At 37.6% G+C, this 18,014-nt stretch overlaps 1 protein-coding gene across 5 annotated transcripts in view; it reads right to left on the bottom strand.

Annotated features, from left to right (window-relative positions):
- tei (irregular chiasm C-roughest protein teiresias) overlaps positions 1–18,014 on the bottom strand; it is a 317,350-nt gene that overhangs the window by 64,624 nt on the left and 234,712 nt on the right. For all 5 annotated transcript variants that reach the window (XM_089080500.1, XM_089080497.1, XM_089080496.1 and 2 more), the window contains exon 7: positions 7,921–8,043. In XM_089080500.1, the coding sequence (XP_088936626.1) occupies positions 7,921–8,043 (123 nt within the window). The remainder of the gene's footprint in view (positions 1–7,920; positions 8,044–18,014) is intronic.

Raw genomic sequence — 18,014 nt, 5'->3', positions numbered from 1 at the left:
CGAATTCCAGACGTCAGGAGTGGAAGGCAGAAATAATTGAATATTTAATAGGATAACTCACATATAGCCATCGCTTCCCATTGCAGCCGCGCGGCGTCATCCGTCACGACGACGGAACGTCGATTTTTCTGTCACGTCCCGTGGCTGCCGATTAATTATACAGTCTGCCCGGGCGTAATACGAAGACGGGGACGACTTTAATAAATCTAGTTATTTCGTAACCACTGCACACACAAAAAAATTATTTCACCGATCCCGTAGTACATCCTCATATAAAAGGCTGCGATCTCTCGTCCATGACAGTAATATTGCCACGAGAAAGGTATTGTCTGTCCAAAAGCAGAATTGGAGGAGAATACATCAAACGAGAGCCCGAGTGATCGGAGATATTCATTGCCGAAATATCGTACAAACGATTATATCGGTAACATGGAAGTTTAATTAATTTAACAACGAGGTCAGGATTATTTTCGAAGAGAAATCAAATTTCAGATATTATTAAATTAAACAAATAATTAATGTCACAAACATAATATAAATGACAACTGAATGTTTCATTATTATTAATTTAAAAAGGCTTTCATTTCAGAAGATCATTATTACGCGAACAATCGCGCACATGAACCAATAATATGCCAGTTCACAATTTTTAATTTTATCTTAATTATTATAAAACTATGTAGGTAAATTTTATTTTATATATTTCATATAAATAAATACTAAGAAAATTGTAGTGTATCACAGATAAAATTTTGCTCGTCGATACACATCGAATTTGTACTAAAGATTAACGTTCTTTATCTCTCATCGTTTACGTAAGAAATGTTAAAAACTTTTGTGGCATCAAGTGCTTAATTCCTCTATCGTAGTGTACGAAGAATATCCGCGATATAAAAAGTCGTAGCACGTCAAACGTACAGCTAAATCGTTACTTTAGAGCAGTATTTGGCAATAATTCTTGTGGAAATCGCAGTGCCTTCTGACGTTTGGTAATAACAGGTCGTCCATCATAGTTCTTATCACTCGTACGCGGCTGATCGCAGCAGAAAGTGACAGCTGCAGCTGTTCTCAGCGTTTTGTGTAACTCAATAACGAGATAAACGAAACTACACAATCAGTCCAATTTTTCGAATTCTCAGATTCTGCCTTGATAATACAACTTTTTTATTAATGCCCGAAGAGAATTTGTATATTAATTTGTTGCTCAATATATGTCTGATGCAACATATGTGACAAAAAAATACTTAATTTTCGTCACACGTCCCCATTCTTCGTCCCAGTTCTTTAATTATAACGTAAAGTTGTATTATTAACACTAATTTCAGTTTCTAAAATAAAAAGATCGAAATAATATTATTAATATCTATTTTTTTTAATGGCAATAATAATTTAAATAAATAAGTGTATAGAGAATAAATTGTTTACAATAAATTTATTCATAATTAACTCATAATTCATGATTAATAATTCATTGTAACTTAGCGACTTATGGACAAACAGAAAACAGAATAACATTTAGCTATAAATCTTCAAGTCTTCTCAGCGTAATCATTTTTATATATATCCTTCAACTCTTCGAATATATCAAATAGTGTAGAAATGCGCACTTTATTTTCGTGACACTTTCATCGTACGACTTCGTCGGCGCATCAAGAGATGTATAGTTTTGCGCGAAGTTTTAACGGATAATAAATAACTCAAGACATAGAGACGGAAAGACGATCGTGATTCAGTCGAGATGTGAATGGAGCGCAGCGCGAATCTCTATCGAATCTCGAAATTGTTATTCGCGATTGTGATTTACGCCAACGATCTCGGTACTTCATCGTACTGGCGGCAAGCTGCGTCGTGAATAAGCTTCTCGTTTGAGTGCCTCTCCATGCTTTTCTGATTAATTCAAGAGAAATTGTAATTTCCACTCCTATCGTAGTAAAGTTGATCGAAAAGGCAGTCTTGCGTAAATACGCGGATCAGGCTACATAAAAGGGATTAAAAAGGTGTTTCTTAACGAGCAGAATACGAACGTGGAACGGCGGATTAAAAAAGTTGGTTGAAAAGCGATTTAATCAGCCGCGTTGAATTCAGGTTATTTTTTCGATGTGCACAGCACTGATCTTATGGAAACCATTAGTGAAATCGGACAAGCTGATTTTTCACATTAATGATAACTGACTTCAATTTGAATAGAAAAGATAAATAGAAAAGATAATATTGTAATATTATAATATCTAAATAAAAATAAAACCATTATTTTAATTTAGTTTTAGTTATTTCTAAATATCGATTAAAATTAAATATTAAAAAAGAGAGAAATTATTTAATATATAAATATAATTAATATTGAATCTCATTGACGCTATAATTAAATAGATAAATAATATAATTAATACTAAACTATTACTCTGTTCTACATTAACTAACTCTAAAGCGCTTACTTAGCGCAAAGTAGCTGATTCTGGTCCGAAAGGGATCAAATTGAAATTATCTTGCATTTTAATCAAAGTGCGCACGAGACGCACGAGAAATATATCCTCCAAGTCGGCACGATACGTCGAAAAATCATTTCCCATAAGCCGAGGTACAACGTAACCCGCGTTCCACGGAGATGGAGAGCGGCGAGCTTTTAAATATTTATCGACGCCCGCCCGATTCGTTTGCAGCAAGAAATCGCGATTCCGATTTTCGCAGCCGAGGAAACGCACGGCAAAAGCGCGGCTGATTCGCGAAGTGTAATGCCCCGGCGCGAGGCGGCGCGGGGCGAGATGCACCTAGGCGAAAAGTTTGCCGGCGCAGCGAATACGTTTAACGAATGTAATGGGTTCACCCGCTTAAACGCTACGGTCTAATCAAGAAAGTGGTTTCCCCCGATGAACTCTCCGCGCGGAAATCCTTCTCGTTCTCTCCGTCCGGCCCGGTTCAAGCCGCGCTGATTGACGATGAATAAAGGAAATTATGCTGCGGTGAGCTTTTATTCGCCGCACCGGCTAAAAAGCAACGTCATTACCGATCCACGAACGACGGTGTATATACTATAAATCCTGTTCCAGAATCCAAATCGGGCAAGAGAGAGCCTTAATTCTGAAAAAGGTTTCGAAATCGCGGCGGATAGAGATATACGATCTGGTAAACGCGAAACGGATTCAATTTGGCTTAATAAAAATATAGTTGGCTAGCCGGTGGTCCCGAGTCGTGCAATAACATCTCGTAATACACGACGCTTTATGCAATTTAATTATGCTAATGACCGGACGATAACGAAACGTGGAATATGCGGAATTTAATGGATAAACAGATTTTTGCTAGTATATATGTGTATCGAGAGCCATATCTGCGACGCGGATATAACGTAACCGAAATTTAATACTGTGACTACAACGGCGTATTGTGAAATTTATAGTCCTGGATTCCATGCGTTTCCATATTTTCGCCATGCGATAGCAAAACATTTTCGGTAAAGCGTGCATCGCTATGACCTGGCCATCTTTAAAATACATACAAAATGAACAAATTTTTTTTCTGATTTTGACAATTTTGTTCATTTTTGCGCTAGATTTTTATACTAGATGTTTTTATAAAAATTGTATTCTCTCCTATCAATTCTCTCCTTTATAGATAAAATTATTGTGACAGTTTATTGATTTTTGAAAAGTGTCAAGTTCGAGGTGTACGTTTCGAGCGTATATAAAAATATGCTATTGCATTACACGTTTATGCTATTGATGCCATTGAAAAAGCGATCTTTCTATGAAAAGATACGGATTTCTTGACGGAAGGTATTATTCATTAAAACAAACATTATTTCATCTTCCTTTGACGGACATACATACTGTCTTGCGGTATCCATTACGCGAAGTTATACGATATATGAAGCGTTGATGTGGATAATGTTTTTTGCGCATGCGAAATTGAAAGCGGATATTCAGTAGCAGCCGATGTGCTTTATAAAAATTATGCTCTCTTTTTTATTTTTTTACAACTAATATAAAGTATATCTTAGACGCTTTTCCTTTTGGATATAAATTTTATCCCTTTGAAAACAGTTTTTCTCTGCTATAATGATATATCTTTTCTGTTTTTTTCATTTTTAATATTAATAACTTTATAAATATAAATTAAATAGTTATTAAAGTAGCTATTAGTAAAGACTAGAGAAGTTAATTTTTTTATGAAATCTATATTTCTAAAACTTCTTGAGATTTTTTAATTTTTTATCGTACTGTCTATAACCAAAGCCATATGACTTCATAAATTATAAAAGATATCTTCAGAAGAATATAAAATCTGCGAGAATATTAGAATTTAATTATTTTACTCTTCATTACTTGCTGAAAGCATCAAGTTGAGAGATTGCCTTATGAAAGTCACTAACTTAGTAAAATAACCAAGATGAACTGCTATGAACGATATGTGGCAACGAAAGGAAAGAGTAATTATTTATTACCTCCGTTTAGTGTGTGTAGTTTAGCTTAACATTATTAACCATTAACCATTAATTTCTATCAAAATTTAAATAAAATATATATACATTATCTTTATATGTATACACACATACTTATATTTTATATATATATATATATATATATATATATATATATATATATACATATATGTATATACAAATTATTTTTTTACAATTTATTTCTTTATTGTTAATTTTCAAGCAATGCCTATCATAGTTTTTATTCCACAGAAATTTTATTTCTTTTACTTCTCTATGATGAGAACTTCTCATGGAACACGGATTTATTTCGCTTATTTCAATCAATGAACATCTCGATTGAGAAGATAAGCTTGGAATATGAAATAACGGTGAGATTCAAAGCCATGAAACATTCAGGAATTACTCACAGGAAAAGGGGAATTATAGACAGTTTTAAATATTTATCAGACCACAGCCGGCGAGCTCTCCCACGACAAAGAACAATCAAATGATAATGAATCCGTACGTCTGAGTACTCTCTTTTGTTCGTCTTTTTGTAGATTTTAATGCAAATTAGCTATAACGCGATTCTTGAAACACTGCTACAAATCACGATAATCTCCGAGTCATTTCCATTTGGATCAACTACTTTACTACCGTTATTAAATCATTATTTATTAAATTACACCCGACTTTTATTCCCATATCTGAAAAAGGATATATCATGGAATATTCATTTCACTTTGATATCTACAAAATAGTGTCAATCGGCAATCTCTTTTTTCTCACTTGACGGAGCATTACGACGCGATCAAACGTCGCTGATCTGATATATTCACACACAATCGATTCCGCCTTATCTCTCACACCCGTGTGCGTGTCGGCCAATAGGGCAGATTAGATGGAGCAACATGCTGCTCCGATATCACGCGCCGCGTAACAGCTTCCTCGACATTGCTCACGTACAGCGTGCGGCAACCGCCGAATCCCCTTTAACGCGGCACGGCACGGCACGGCACGGCACGAAATTTACAATGCGGAAATAGGCGCGGCTGCACCGTGTAGTGGTGCATCGAGACGGGGATAATATCGAGCGCGTACACCTGTCTATCGGAGCCGAATGAAAGCGCGCCGGCGAGAATTGCCGGGATGAAAGGGACCGGCGGCGGGTGTGGGCTGTCCATTGTCCCGATTCCTGCCTGGCGTGTCTGTGTGGTAGACTTGTCGCGCCCGTTGCGGCACGTAATAATGTGATTATGGGATGTACCCCCACCTTACCTCCCGCCCGATTCTCCGACCGAGATTCCCGAGATTTAAGGGGGCGGAACGTTGAGACGACAAGGTTGACGGAAATCGCGTGAATGCAGAACTTCTCGGGTACTCGCTCTCCTCCCCCTCCTCTCCCTCGCCCCCTTCCCTCCCTCTTCATCCACCCCCCCCTCCCCGCCGAATCACCGAGCTAAGAACGTTATTACATTGCGAGCGGCGACATGCGTTTGACTCACCCTAAGCATATCGTTGATAATGGTATGGTTTAATTACGCGAAAATTACGACTGCTCTCGAGGAATGAGTCTGTGATATTGTTACGGCGGATTTCGGCGTGAGAATAGTTTCTGACTTCGCGTCGGAGAATATAATAATTTCGCAGAATGTAATAAGAATATCGCTCGTAATATTATCGTATAAAAATGTGCAATAATTATAATGTTATAATATGTACATAATTAGTACTTCGCATATAATTGTCAGCTCACTTTCCCTACTATCTGTGCAATTAATCTTTCAATTTCAATACCGCAATACCAATTGCATCGCTGACTCATTCATTTTATATGAAGAAGAACCAAATTTCCCTCATGATACAAATTTAATCAAATAATAAATTAGTAGAAAATGAATTATCAGTTTTCTGCGGTGATACGCGCGGTCACGAGCCGCATTTTTTGAGAATCAATAACTTTCCACCTAGAAAAGAGCCAGTGTGAAAAGATAATTCGATAATTTGATTATAACCCGTATTACGCCTTATCGGCGCATTGACGCATGCGTTTGCAGATAAGTTACGTCTCCTTTAGAATTATTACGAAGCCGATATTACGCCGAGGGTCATGTGCATCAGATTCCACCCCATCCAAGTGCCTGTTTACAGTGATTAAATTATGCTCACGTTGCTGTTACACGTGCCCGCGCTAACGTGTCTACCTACAACGTGACGCGTTTCCTAGCTGTAGGGAACGGGGAGTTGCACGAAATAATGCACGTGCGCTTCGCAACTCGCCGTATGCCGCAGCGTCGCCTGCAAACGTATGTATATATAGGGTATACTAGAAGCCCTTCTAAATTGTAAACATTTGTGGTAAAAAAACAATTTAAAAAAAACAATTATTAAAGCGGATGAATTTCTTTTTACACTTTTAAGCTGCGCATTATTTTGAATGGGGATTTTCTCTTTGTGATTATTAGTTTCACTAATAATTGAGTTTCCTACTGGAAATTACTCGGAAGAGATTATTGCATTTTATTTTACAACTTTTTAGCAAATTGTGAATATAATTGTATGTCATATAAATCAATGTAAAGATTTTATAAAACTATAAAATAAAACTCGTTTGGAAAAAAATAGTATTTATCTCAGAAATTCTATTTTTTTATTTATATGACATGTGTTGAATGTTCATAAAAATTCTAGTAATGTTTTCATATGTATTTTATGAAGAAAATGTTTATTACGGATTAATCTATAGTTTATACTTAGGTAAAATGTGTTTGTTTACGAACGATATAAATTAGATTGAAATTCGCTTCGGGTAAGAGATTGTTTGTAATAGTAGTATTCATTAAAAATCTCATTACCGAACGTGTGTAAATTGCCAAAAATTTATTTCAGTCATGGAAAATACAGACAATATATGCCTAGAAGAATTAATCTTCATATTATACTATTTAATAGCGGATTTTAAATGGAAGATAAAATATACATACAAATAATATTTATTATAATAAATATCTTTTTTAAACTTGTAAGAACTTTATGCAAAAAAATAAATAATGTTAATGAAATTTAAAATATCAACAAGATCAATTTATAATATAATTTATATAACTTATTTGTGTTAACTAATTATAATTTTTTCTTAAAATTGTTCTTTTCTAAAAATGTGGAAAAAAATTATGAATTCTTTCATATTGAATAATGAATCTCATAAAATTCATATCAGACCAAAGAAAGATAAATGTATTCTAATATAATGAAGACTCAAATAGAAACTCAATTAAATAAGCAGATATTAAATGAAATATTCTTTTTTCTACTCTACGAGGGTATGTAAAATATTTAAACGTTAAAAATTTTTTAAAATATATTTTATTTATAAATAAGATTATTCTGCGCGAGGCGTTTCTAAAATTGATTAAAAGTTAGATGTTCTTTTGAGCCTGATTGAGAAACAAGATGAAACGCCGCGTGCGAAATCTCATTTTTTTTCGCTCGCCACTTACCACGTTGCCAAATTGGAGTACTGGCTGGATTGCTGTCTACCTCGCATTTCAGGCTGACAGACATCCCCTCGACGATCGGAATTCCAAAACCAGGTAAACGCGTTATCGCGAACGATGGAGTATCTGAAACAGGTATTAAGCAATTAGTGTCAATGCCACGACGTTGATGCACTCTATGGTTTCACAGAGAAACACGAAAAAGAAAAAAAAGTGAAGTTATTAGTTAAAGCTTTTTCCTTTCTATAAATTTTCTCGAAGTTTATTGTTGACGCTTTTCCGCGATACTGATTGGTTCTCTCGCTGCGCTAACTTCGTGAATAGCTGTCATTGTATTAATCTCACAGCGAGAATGTTTTAACAATTGTGTATCAAGAAGTTAAAAATATTATTGTGTAACAGTAGTATAATAGTACTATATTTTTGTTTCTGTATTGAAAAAGATAAATAGCGCGCCCGCAGCGCGCTGTAATGTCTAGTTTACATAAAAAAATAAACTAAATTAAAATGATATTTAGTATAATTCTATTTTGTCTTTATTCTATTTTGTCTAGTACTTTATTTTCAAATATAATATCAAAATATTTTGAAAATTAATATAAAGTCGTAAATATATCTTACATAAAATATCATTAGTTTTTTCTATTTCTGCGTAATATTCAGTTAAATGAATTTTATGAATGAAATCCAGAATGAAAACAGTATCATTTAATAAGTAATTCGAAAGGTCATAGCAATTGCGAATTGCAATCTTATTTCACGGACGAAAGCAACTCCACTAGCTTGGTACTTTGCAATTTCCGAGTAAGATCTCCGCGCGGTAATCTTGAAATGTATTGGCCAACGTAATCTGATTTCTACATTCGAAAGTCATTCTTTGTACGAGGAAGATTCTTCGTACGGAGATATCAGCTACTGCAGATTGAATTCTACGTACACGAAAATAGCCAATTTTCGAAAAAAAATAGTAGACTTTAACAAGATAGATTACTGAGGATACAATTCACAATAGTGAATAGAAAAGTCTCTTACACGCTGTCGATTTTCCTCTTTATCATTTTTCATCATTGATGTGATCTTTCCGTCATCTTGAATACATTGTAAAAAAATATATGTCATTCACAAATAAAAAAGAGAGATTATTTAATAAATAATCTTAATAAATTCAATCAGAAAATAATATAAACGTAAAAATGAAAAAATTTTTATATCGTAATGCAACATCTTTATGTATATTGTATATTTGCTTTATTTATTTTGAATATAGAAATGTTGATGAAACTGATAATATTATCATATTTATTAATTTTAATCTTTTAATATAAGTCTAAGTATCATATCATTCCTTCTGTTTTTGGATCAAATAATATTTATGGATTTGGACTTTTAAACTTGACGTTTTAGTAATACAGAAATACTTTTCGCATTATAAATATCTGCATAAATCTTTTGTTTGGAGATAATCCGTAGGATGCTTATTTCCACTATGGAGGTTCATTGTGACCTGCTTTCGCGCAGAGTTCGCTTCCTGAATACAAACCACCCTTCCCACCCGAAGCGACATTATGCGCAGCGACATAACTTCATATCATCACCGAATAAATACAATGTAAAGAAGAGAGAAGAGAGAGCGGGAGAACAAGAGCAAAGGAAGGCGTTGGCTATCGGGACGCTCGTTATAATGAAGAAGCAAATCCCGAAAGGAAGTAATTGAACGCATCGAGTACCTCTAGAAATCAAACGTAATCGTCGGAGATGACGCGTTCCTCCCGCGTACCTCCGGCAATCGTCCTCCTCCTCTGCGTTCACTACGAGCTTCCCTCCTGTGTCATTAACGACCAACACGAAAGTGGGTAACGGAATTCAAGCATCCAACTAGCGTGTATATAGGACGATGGACGAACGAGGTTTGCAGAGAGAACGACCAAGAGAGACGACACGAAGGGGAGGTTTTCAAAATTGTCGTCTAACAAATGAGGTATAGATACGAAGAGGTCGTGGCGAGTAATTAACGAACGGGACAGTTAAGATTTTACGGGTGCCCGAGGTCATATTCGTTAAAAGGTCCCACTACTACCATCGTCACCAACGATGAATGATACGAACAGTGGAAATATCCACGCGCTTTGATGGCGCCCCGGCGAGCGGGACGTCGCTCGATGCCATTCCGGCGCCGCTCGAGCGATTTGCCGTTACCGTTATATCGTCGTTCGGCTCGTTAATATCACACCGCGACTAACGGGACAGCCGCCGCGGAATAAATTGGAGATGCATCAAATTGCGCGAGAGAAGGAAGAGACGAGCCACCCCGGAAAATGTGACGAGAAGGGTTGCAGCACGCAGGCGGAGGGGGGGGGGGGGCGCACGGAATATCAGAAGCGAAACGAGGAGAACGGGAATAGCGTGCGGATGGCGTGCGAGATGAAAAAAAGGAAAAGACGAGGGAAGGCAAACGGAAGACGGAGCGATGGGGAAGAAGGAGGAAGAGAAAGGAGGGGCGGCATGACTGCCAGGATGACTCGAAGTTATTCACTCGGCTATAATAGCGCGGTGCTGGGACAATGCAAGCTTAATGAAAGCTTCTCTCCCCGGCGCACCGGCGACCTCACCTCCTCGTTTTCCTCGTTCCCCTCGCTCTTCCAGGTCCGTCGTAGTCGCCGACGTCACCGACGCCGCCGGGCATGCCGCACTGTAGTCCCGGTACAACACAGCGTAAACACCAAACAAAGGGGACAATGAGACACAGAAGTGTCCCACAGACCTCGATCGCTTGATGAGAACTTTAAAGCGCGCCCGCAAACTACCGGTTCATCTTTTATTCCAGGATCGACATCGGCAACGTGGGCGCCACTATAAAATCCTTTTATCGGGATCCCGCAAAATTCTCTTTAGAAATCCGTTAATATCCATTCTCTTTTTATCATAATTCTTCTTTGTTCTCCTACCGTATAATTTTCGAGTTTGTATCCGTCCTTTTGTATTTTCTACTCGTTCTATTGTTACATCTTCTCTCACTTGCGATTGCAGTTGATTAAGTTTGACAGTAATAGTAAGTAATCGACTGCTCAACCGCGCAAATCGATACGAGCCGGACTGTGCGACACCTTTAAGGCGACACGAGATCCCCATCTCTTGCCCAGAATGAATCTCTTCGAAAGAAATTTCTCTCGCTGTTTCAACCGGAACGCCCGTAAACTTTATACGGGCCGTTAAGCAAACCTGTATACGACCCGCGGGAGAGGATTTCGTGAACGGGCATACGTAGAAAAGGTAGAACGCGTGAATATATGGTGACATTATTAAAACGGCTGAAATTTGTAACGTGTGTGTATGTAGGATCTATATTGTTTTTTATGAACAATTTAATAATGATTGAAGCGAACTTCAGTGCGAAATAATATCTATGATTATTGAATAAATTTTCAAGACTAAAACTTGAATTGAAAACTTGAAAACTTGAACACTGCAAAAATACTTTAAAAATTTTAAACGTAACTTTACATGTATGAAAATACATGGAATATACGTAATACGAGCATTGTTACTTGTTTTATTCGGTATACAGTATTTACTCATTGAGATTGTTCTTTTATACGATCGGAATAAACGACACAGTCAGTAGTTAATTTCTTAAATCTGGAGTGAACTAATGTCATTCCAAAGAAGCGTGAAATACTGCGAGAACAGTAATGGCAGAAATGACATTCGAATACGATATAACAGCAGGGAAAAAAAAGGGAACGCGATTCGCGGTGCCGGCGGACTGCAAATCATTAAACAACCATCATCGTATAACTGCGCCGTTATTGAGGCGACAAACCACCTAACGGCTCTCGTTGCGACGCGATAATGTTCGTTATATATATATATATATATATATATATATATATATATATATTTGCGCAACGATGAAATGGCAGGGATCGCGTGTAGAGCGAATACAAGCCGCAGCGACGGGGGTGTACAAAAATTCGCTGGTTGCATTATGATGTCATCTGCGCCGAACAGCTCTCTGCAACGTCGGTTTTAAGTGTAGTGGTGTCCGGAAACGGGACACGTTTGATGTTTCTCTGCCTACTCAAATAAATTATCTCTAAATGAGGTAGCCGTAAAATATACAATAATAATGAATTGTATATTTTAGAAGATCAAAATGCGTCATTATTTTCGTAACGCGTCATTATTTTCGTAATTCTAGATCTTCCCGTTTGTAATTCTTGTTTTTAATCATCACGCAAATATTATGCAATAATAAGATTTTACAATTTAGACAGACATTGTGAGCCGATATTGTGATTATGTTCCGTGTAGTCCGCTATAGTTCATCGTGATTATTCGGACGGTGAAACGAGGACGACAGCCGGATTCCTGTCGATCTTGCATTTCGTTTCAGCCGCTATGCTAAACCGCGACGCTGGCGCATAAACAGTCTATGCACATCGAAACGAGCGCGGTTTACGATGGCAGCCGTTAAAGTTTAAGTCCGGCTTTATTGGGTCAATGGGCAACGCGCACCACGTGCGAAAATTAAGCCCTCGTAACGTGTCGGTTTACACAAAGGATTGGCAACCAAAGAGGTAGACATTGAATAACGCCGCGCCGCGCGGTTTTCCCATTCAACCGTGTGGCGCGTATGCCGCATGACTTTATTAAACGCGGCCCGAAGGGAAAGATAAAACGCTCGACAAACAGGCTGGAAAGACACGAGGGATGAAAACGGAAGATGCCGTGAAAAATGCCATCGCGGATCCTCGCACCGATACAAAAATCCTTGTATATCCTTGTATAAAAGTGGGGCCAGATACGTGTTTCAATCGTGATTGTGTAAAACAAGAAATGTTCGGCACTCACGATACATTAAACTTGCAATAGAGAACTTATTTAAATATACATACGATAAACAACTAAATATTTTATAGAAAGTCAGCTCGCGTGCGTTATATAATATAAATGGAGGCAGCGGGATAACTCTTCGCGCGCTGTTTCGCTATTTTCTGCAAAAGGAAATATAAGAGACGATAAGAGAAACTTGGGCACTTGATCTTGTAAACTCCAACGACTTCGCTTCAGTGCCGAATCGTAATCTCAAGTTCATGCAGCTTCCTCTTAAGCTGGCAGTTATTCTCCAAGGAATTACCGTGCGAGAGCTATATTAGTCCTTGTTACCTGCCTAAGCATTCTCGTGTTTCTACATAATTACCAAGTGCTGTAGAGCCACCGTTATTAAGCCGCTATTAATCTGGTTGATGCACCGTATGCGACACTGCATGCCAGATTGCGCTTAGAGACAACCGGCAGATACGTTTATCGTGGATCTAAAAACCTCGGCGAACCAGTTGGTATACAAGAACGATATCGCTTGGAAAAATTCGCAGCCGTAAAATCCAAGATGAATAATGAGATTAACAAATGCAAACACGACAAATGCGAAAAATTAATGTCAAACGTTACAACGATAATATACCTTACGGTATATATACCTTAGACCGGCTATATGCACGGGCCGTGTAAACTGACAGTGGTACACGCGTGCGATAAGCAGAATGCAAATTGCGGCGTGAAATAATGGAAACACTTGATCGCGTGTGTATGCACATTAGGGGGATTCGAAACAAACGGTAGAATTTTCACGGCGGGACCTCACCTCCACGATCCCCAGACATACGTTTAATATGACGCTCGTCCGTGGGTGGAACGTTTTATCGTCGTGGGACTTGGCGCAGACACCTGGTTAAAACGCCATCGCTATATCGCGGTGATATTATCGCATACGCGATACCACCCCGGGCACTGTACTACTATTTCACAGATCTACAAGTTATTTTCGGATTAGTCGGCGCATCGGTCGGAGCCACACGCAGCCGACATGTCGATGCAATTTCGCATGAGGTTTCGGCTCGTAGCCGTGTTATTCGAGTCGAGCGCACCTACAAAGCAGCGGACGCGCGTGAATTGAAGCTAGTCGGCTCGCGTGCACTTTTGTAATCGGGAGGATATGCAATCTGCGTTTGCGAAACAACGCATTCATCGGGCGGAGTCGCGATGCAAATCGGATTTTGGTTGAAACACAGTGTCGCTTAGCGTCGCGTACTTTGCTTGTGAATACGGTGCGTTGACGTGTTGGTGTTAGGCAAGTAAAAACAATAGGGTTAATGGCAGAGCGCTGTCGGGCCTATTAAAATGAATATGGCAATGATGGCATAGAAATACAATACATGCGTATGAAAAAAGTAAAAAAATTATAAGATAAATAAATTATAAGATAAATGAGCACGTAATTATATTGAAAGAGAAAAGGTAAAAACGACTCGATAATAAATTGGCAATCATTGGCAATTAAAATACAATAAAAATGTTATTTTCGTTTTTATTTTATCTTAATGCTTAAAAGCTTACTATTAGTACTAACTCGGCTAATTAGATAAATAAATAAGCTTGTGTTTTATCAAATATCGATAAAAAAAGAAAAGTAAACGAAATAAAATTAAGATATTTCTTTTATATTCTTCATATAGTCAATAGTATATTTTCAGATATGCTTCAATATGTCATTTATAAATTAACAAAATAAATTTATATTTAAATTTGACAAAGTAACTCGAGGAAAAGAACGAGACTGCTATTGCACACATATAATGCTATCGAGAAACACCATCAACTTTCCCAAAGCTCAAGGATCCCGGTTTGAAAAAGCAATATTACTCCGGGGATCCCTAATTCAGCCTAATTGCCCGCTTATGCGAAATCCTTGAAATATTTATGAAGTTTTATGAGAATTTTTCATCTTGCAAGAGGTGCTCCTTTGAGGAGACCCCAGGGGGTTATGAAGACTTCAACTTCGAACAGCGATTATGTCGATATCAAAGGTATTCGCATTGCTGCTCGAGGCTACGTACGAACCAAATTTATTCGACCGTTGTCGAACTTCGATTAAGCACTCGCAAACTACTTCCCTCTAATGCCGTTCTCTCTCTTGAATACAATATTATTAGCTTTCGGGAACTTGCTTGGACTTGGATGGAACAAGCTATGTTATATCTTCGCAAAGGTGGATGGTTTACATGTAATATGTTGCTACCGAATAATAAAAATATTATAATTATATTATAATATTATAATTTTTATTATAATATAATAAAAATAGAAGGAATAAAATTATCAAGAAAGCTATTACTTATCAATTGTTAAATTACCATTTCATTTCGGCAATAATACTTTTAGTTCTGCCTGTAAACGGTCATTTTATACTGTAGACTTTCTTTTAGGTACACATGTATATAATCGTGTAACAATGTTCTTGGTCTATGTTAAAACTTCCTACACCAAGTCTTGTTATTGCAGACGTAGTAAACGTATATCGCATACGCTATATAATTATACGTAACTAGAATCTGGTGTTGTAGTCTCTACAGAATACTCTATAGAATACTCGGGAACGTGGAGGGTACATTCTCCGCATTCTCTAGAGTATAAGATATCCTATATCCTCCTATATTCTCAACAGGGAATACACCACTTTAGACGTCGACGTGAGGCGCCCACGAAGCCGAGCGGGAGGCGTCCTGTCAGTTCTTGCGATATAAGAAATAGAGCGGAAACTAGACAGCTCGGTCCACAGCGATTGAATAACCGCGGGCATTATTTACTGGTTTCGTCGGAATTTAATTTTTTTGTATAATCGACCAATGCAAAGAAGACATGTAACATAAGAGATGCAACATTGCTTTGTGGAATATACAAAAACTTTCATAGCTATTTATTATTAGATTATTTATTTTACGAAAATTATCATGAATGATATATAATTAGCATCTGATCATTATGTATTTTTAATATCAATGCCATAAGTTTTAAAAAAAATATATAAATAATTTATGCTATTATACGATTATGCTAACCTTCCTAATAATAATTGATATTCATAATTTGTATAACGTATACCCATCGTCGTAAATCAAATTATTCATATATATATATATATATATATATATATATATATATATATATGTGTGTGTGTGTGCACATGCAGTAGAGATTATGGCTTTCAACTTGATGAGAATAATTTGATTTTCCATAAATATTCGAAAGCCATTATCCAAATTGATATTAAAATAATCGCAGCTCTTTTGCGATATCCTAGCGATATCGATTTTCCTGCACTCTCTGAGACTGCGCAACGCGCCATTGCAAACGTGAGTCGTTCGTCCGACACTATCATTTTTATTCTTTTTCGATTTTAGAAAACATGTCTTTTACATCGACATGGATGCTATCACCGAGTCCCACCATATATTTCCAGTAACATTACCAACAATTTCACGTCTTTAGACCGCATCCATCGTCGTTTTAAGATTACATAAAAAAACAACCCTTCCCGCATCGAGATTTCACCATTCCGTAGAATAAATCCACGATAAAAGGTCTCTAACGACATGGTATATGGTCGTTTTAATTCTCGAACACGGACGAAGGGAGCGGACTGTCGGTGCGGCGGCTGGACAGAAGGAAAATCGTCAGCCCGTCGCTTTAATGAAGTGTCGTCCACGCCGACGACCGACGTTCATTTCGCACATACGTATGTACGTAGAAATCTCTCATCCCTATCCAAATCTGGGAATTATATACGACGGCGGTGGTTGGATGAGTGACGCGAAGGAAAGTGAGACGAGACGGTTCACCGCGGGAGCTGAAAAAGTGAGAAACGACGACGGGAACTCGCTGTAGCTCGTACAAAAGAAGAAAAAAAAAAGAGAAAGAGGAGAGAGAGAGAGAGAGAGAGGGCAGAGTCAGAGAACTGTCCGCATGTAGACGTTAACAGTGATATTAATGCGGCCCGGCAACGGGATACACGCGAAAAAAGTCGGCTGGGATGGCACATTATACGTCACACTTCGTTGGAAACTTCGACCGCAAAGAAGGGGTGATTTCGGTCGTATATACGAGATAGATTTGAATCTGTATGACAAAGAAATTTCATTTGCGAAGTCGGTTTTACACAATCGTTACGTCCTGGTGAAACAGGCGGTGACATTAACGAGAAGATGTGCTAAGCGGGAAGATATATATATCCCAGAAAAGGAAATATACCGTGTCCGTTATAATTTCCAATAGCAGTATGGAGTACATCTTAATAACAGCAATTCCCTCTTCTTATTTGAAGACAAGAGAGATAATATTTTCAATACAATTTTATTCTTATTTATTTTTTATTCTTTGATGTTTAAGTATAAAAACACATTTTACTTTACACTAATCGTCATGCCGTCAATATTACGTACATAGATAGATCATTGTTATTTTTATAGCATAAAGATCTGAAGATAGATATGCTCTCTTAATAAGATAATGATAGAAGAAGACTATTCATCAGTCCCTTTAAGGACTTTCTTTTTTATCGACGTATAAGAAGTTATGATTCTAGATGTAAAAAGAATTCAATTTTAATCAAATTATGGCTGCTTCATATTAAAATCTGAATAAAATTTAAATCAGAACGCATTTCTGTCAGATGCTCATACGTTTGCCAAGCCGCAATTTAGAATCGTCTGCATAAAACGAGAGCATCAGATTCTTCAACAATTTCAAACTTCCGTCCGTTGAATGTAGGAGATTTCTGCAAACTGGTGGCTAGTCGATTTCGCACAAAAGCAGAACGTTATGGCACAGGCCCAGGCGCAATTGTGCTTTACAACCCGGGCGCGACCTGTCTCATTTTGCGCGAACATTTTCATGCTGCTGCAGCACGGACCGCGTAATCCGGGACTTAGACAGACCACGGCAAAACGGTCCAACGGTAAACTCGTTGACGTTAGTCAGCGTCGGTGTGCGGACCTGCGGAACGTTGGCGAACGTTGGCGTTTAAACGCAACGTCGACAGTGTAAACGACGGCGTCTGTAAATAATGACGATGCGAACGACGATGTCGGTTGAGGAAACGGCTCGTTGGGAAGTAGTTTGCGTTACAGATAATTCGAATCGTGAGCTTTTGAATGAAGATGGTCGTTTATCTTGCGCAAGTGTCAGACGGATCGTACAAAATAATAATAATTTTATCTAGAGACTTTAAAGGTTTTACAATTCAAAAATTTTGAGGATTG

This window comes from Pogonomyrmex barbatus, unplaced genomic scaffold, assembly GCF_055798465.1.
Source record: "Pogonomyrmex barbatus isolate J1 unplaced genomic scaffold, ASM5579846v1 scaffold3, whole genome shotgun sequence".
Classification (NCBI taxonomy): Eukaryota; Metazoa; Arthropoda; class Insecta; order Hymenoptera; family Formicidae; genus Pogonomyrmex; species Pogonomyrmex barbatus.
Note: the sequence above shows the minus strand (reverse complement) of the source record. Positions and strands in the feature narration are given on the sequence as shown.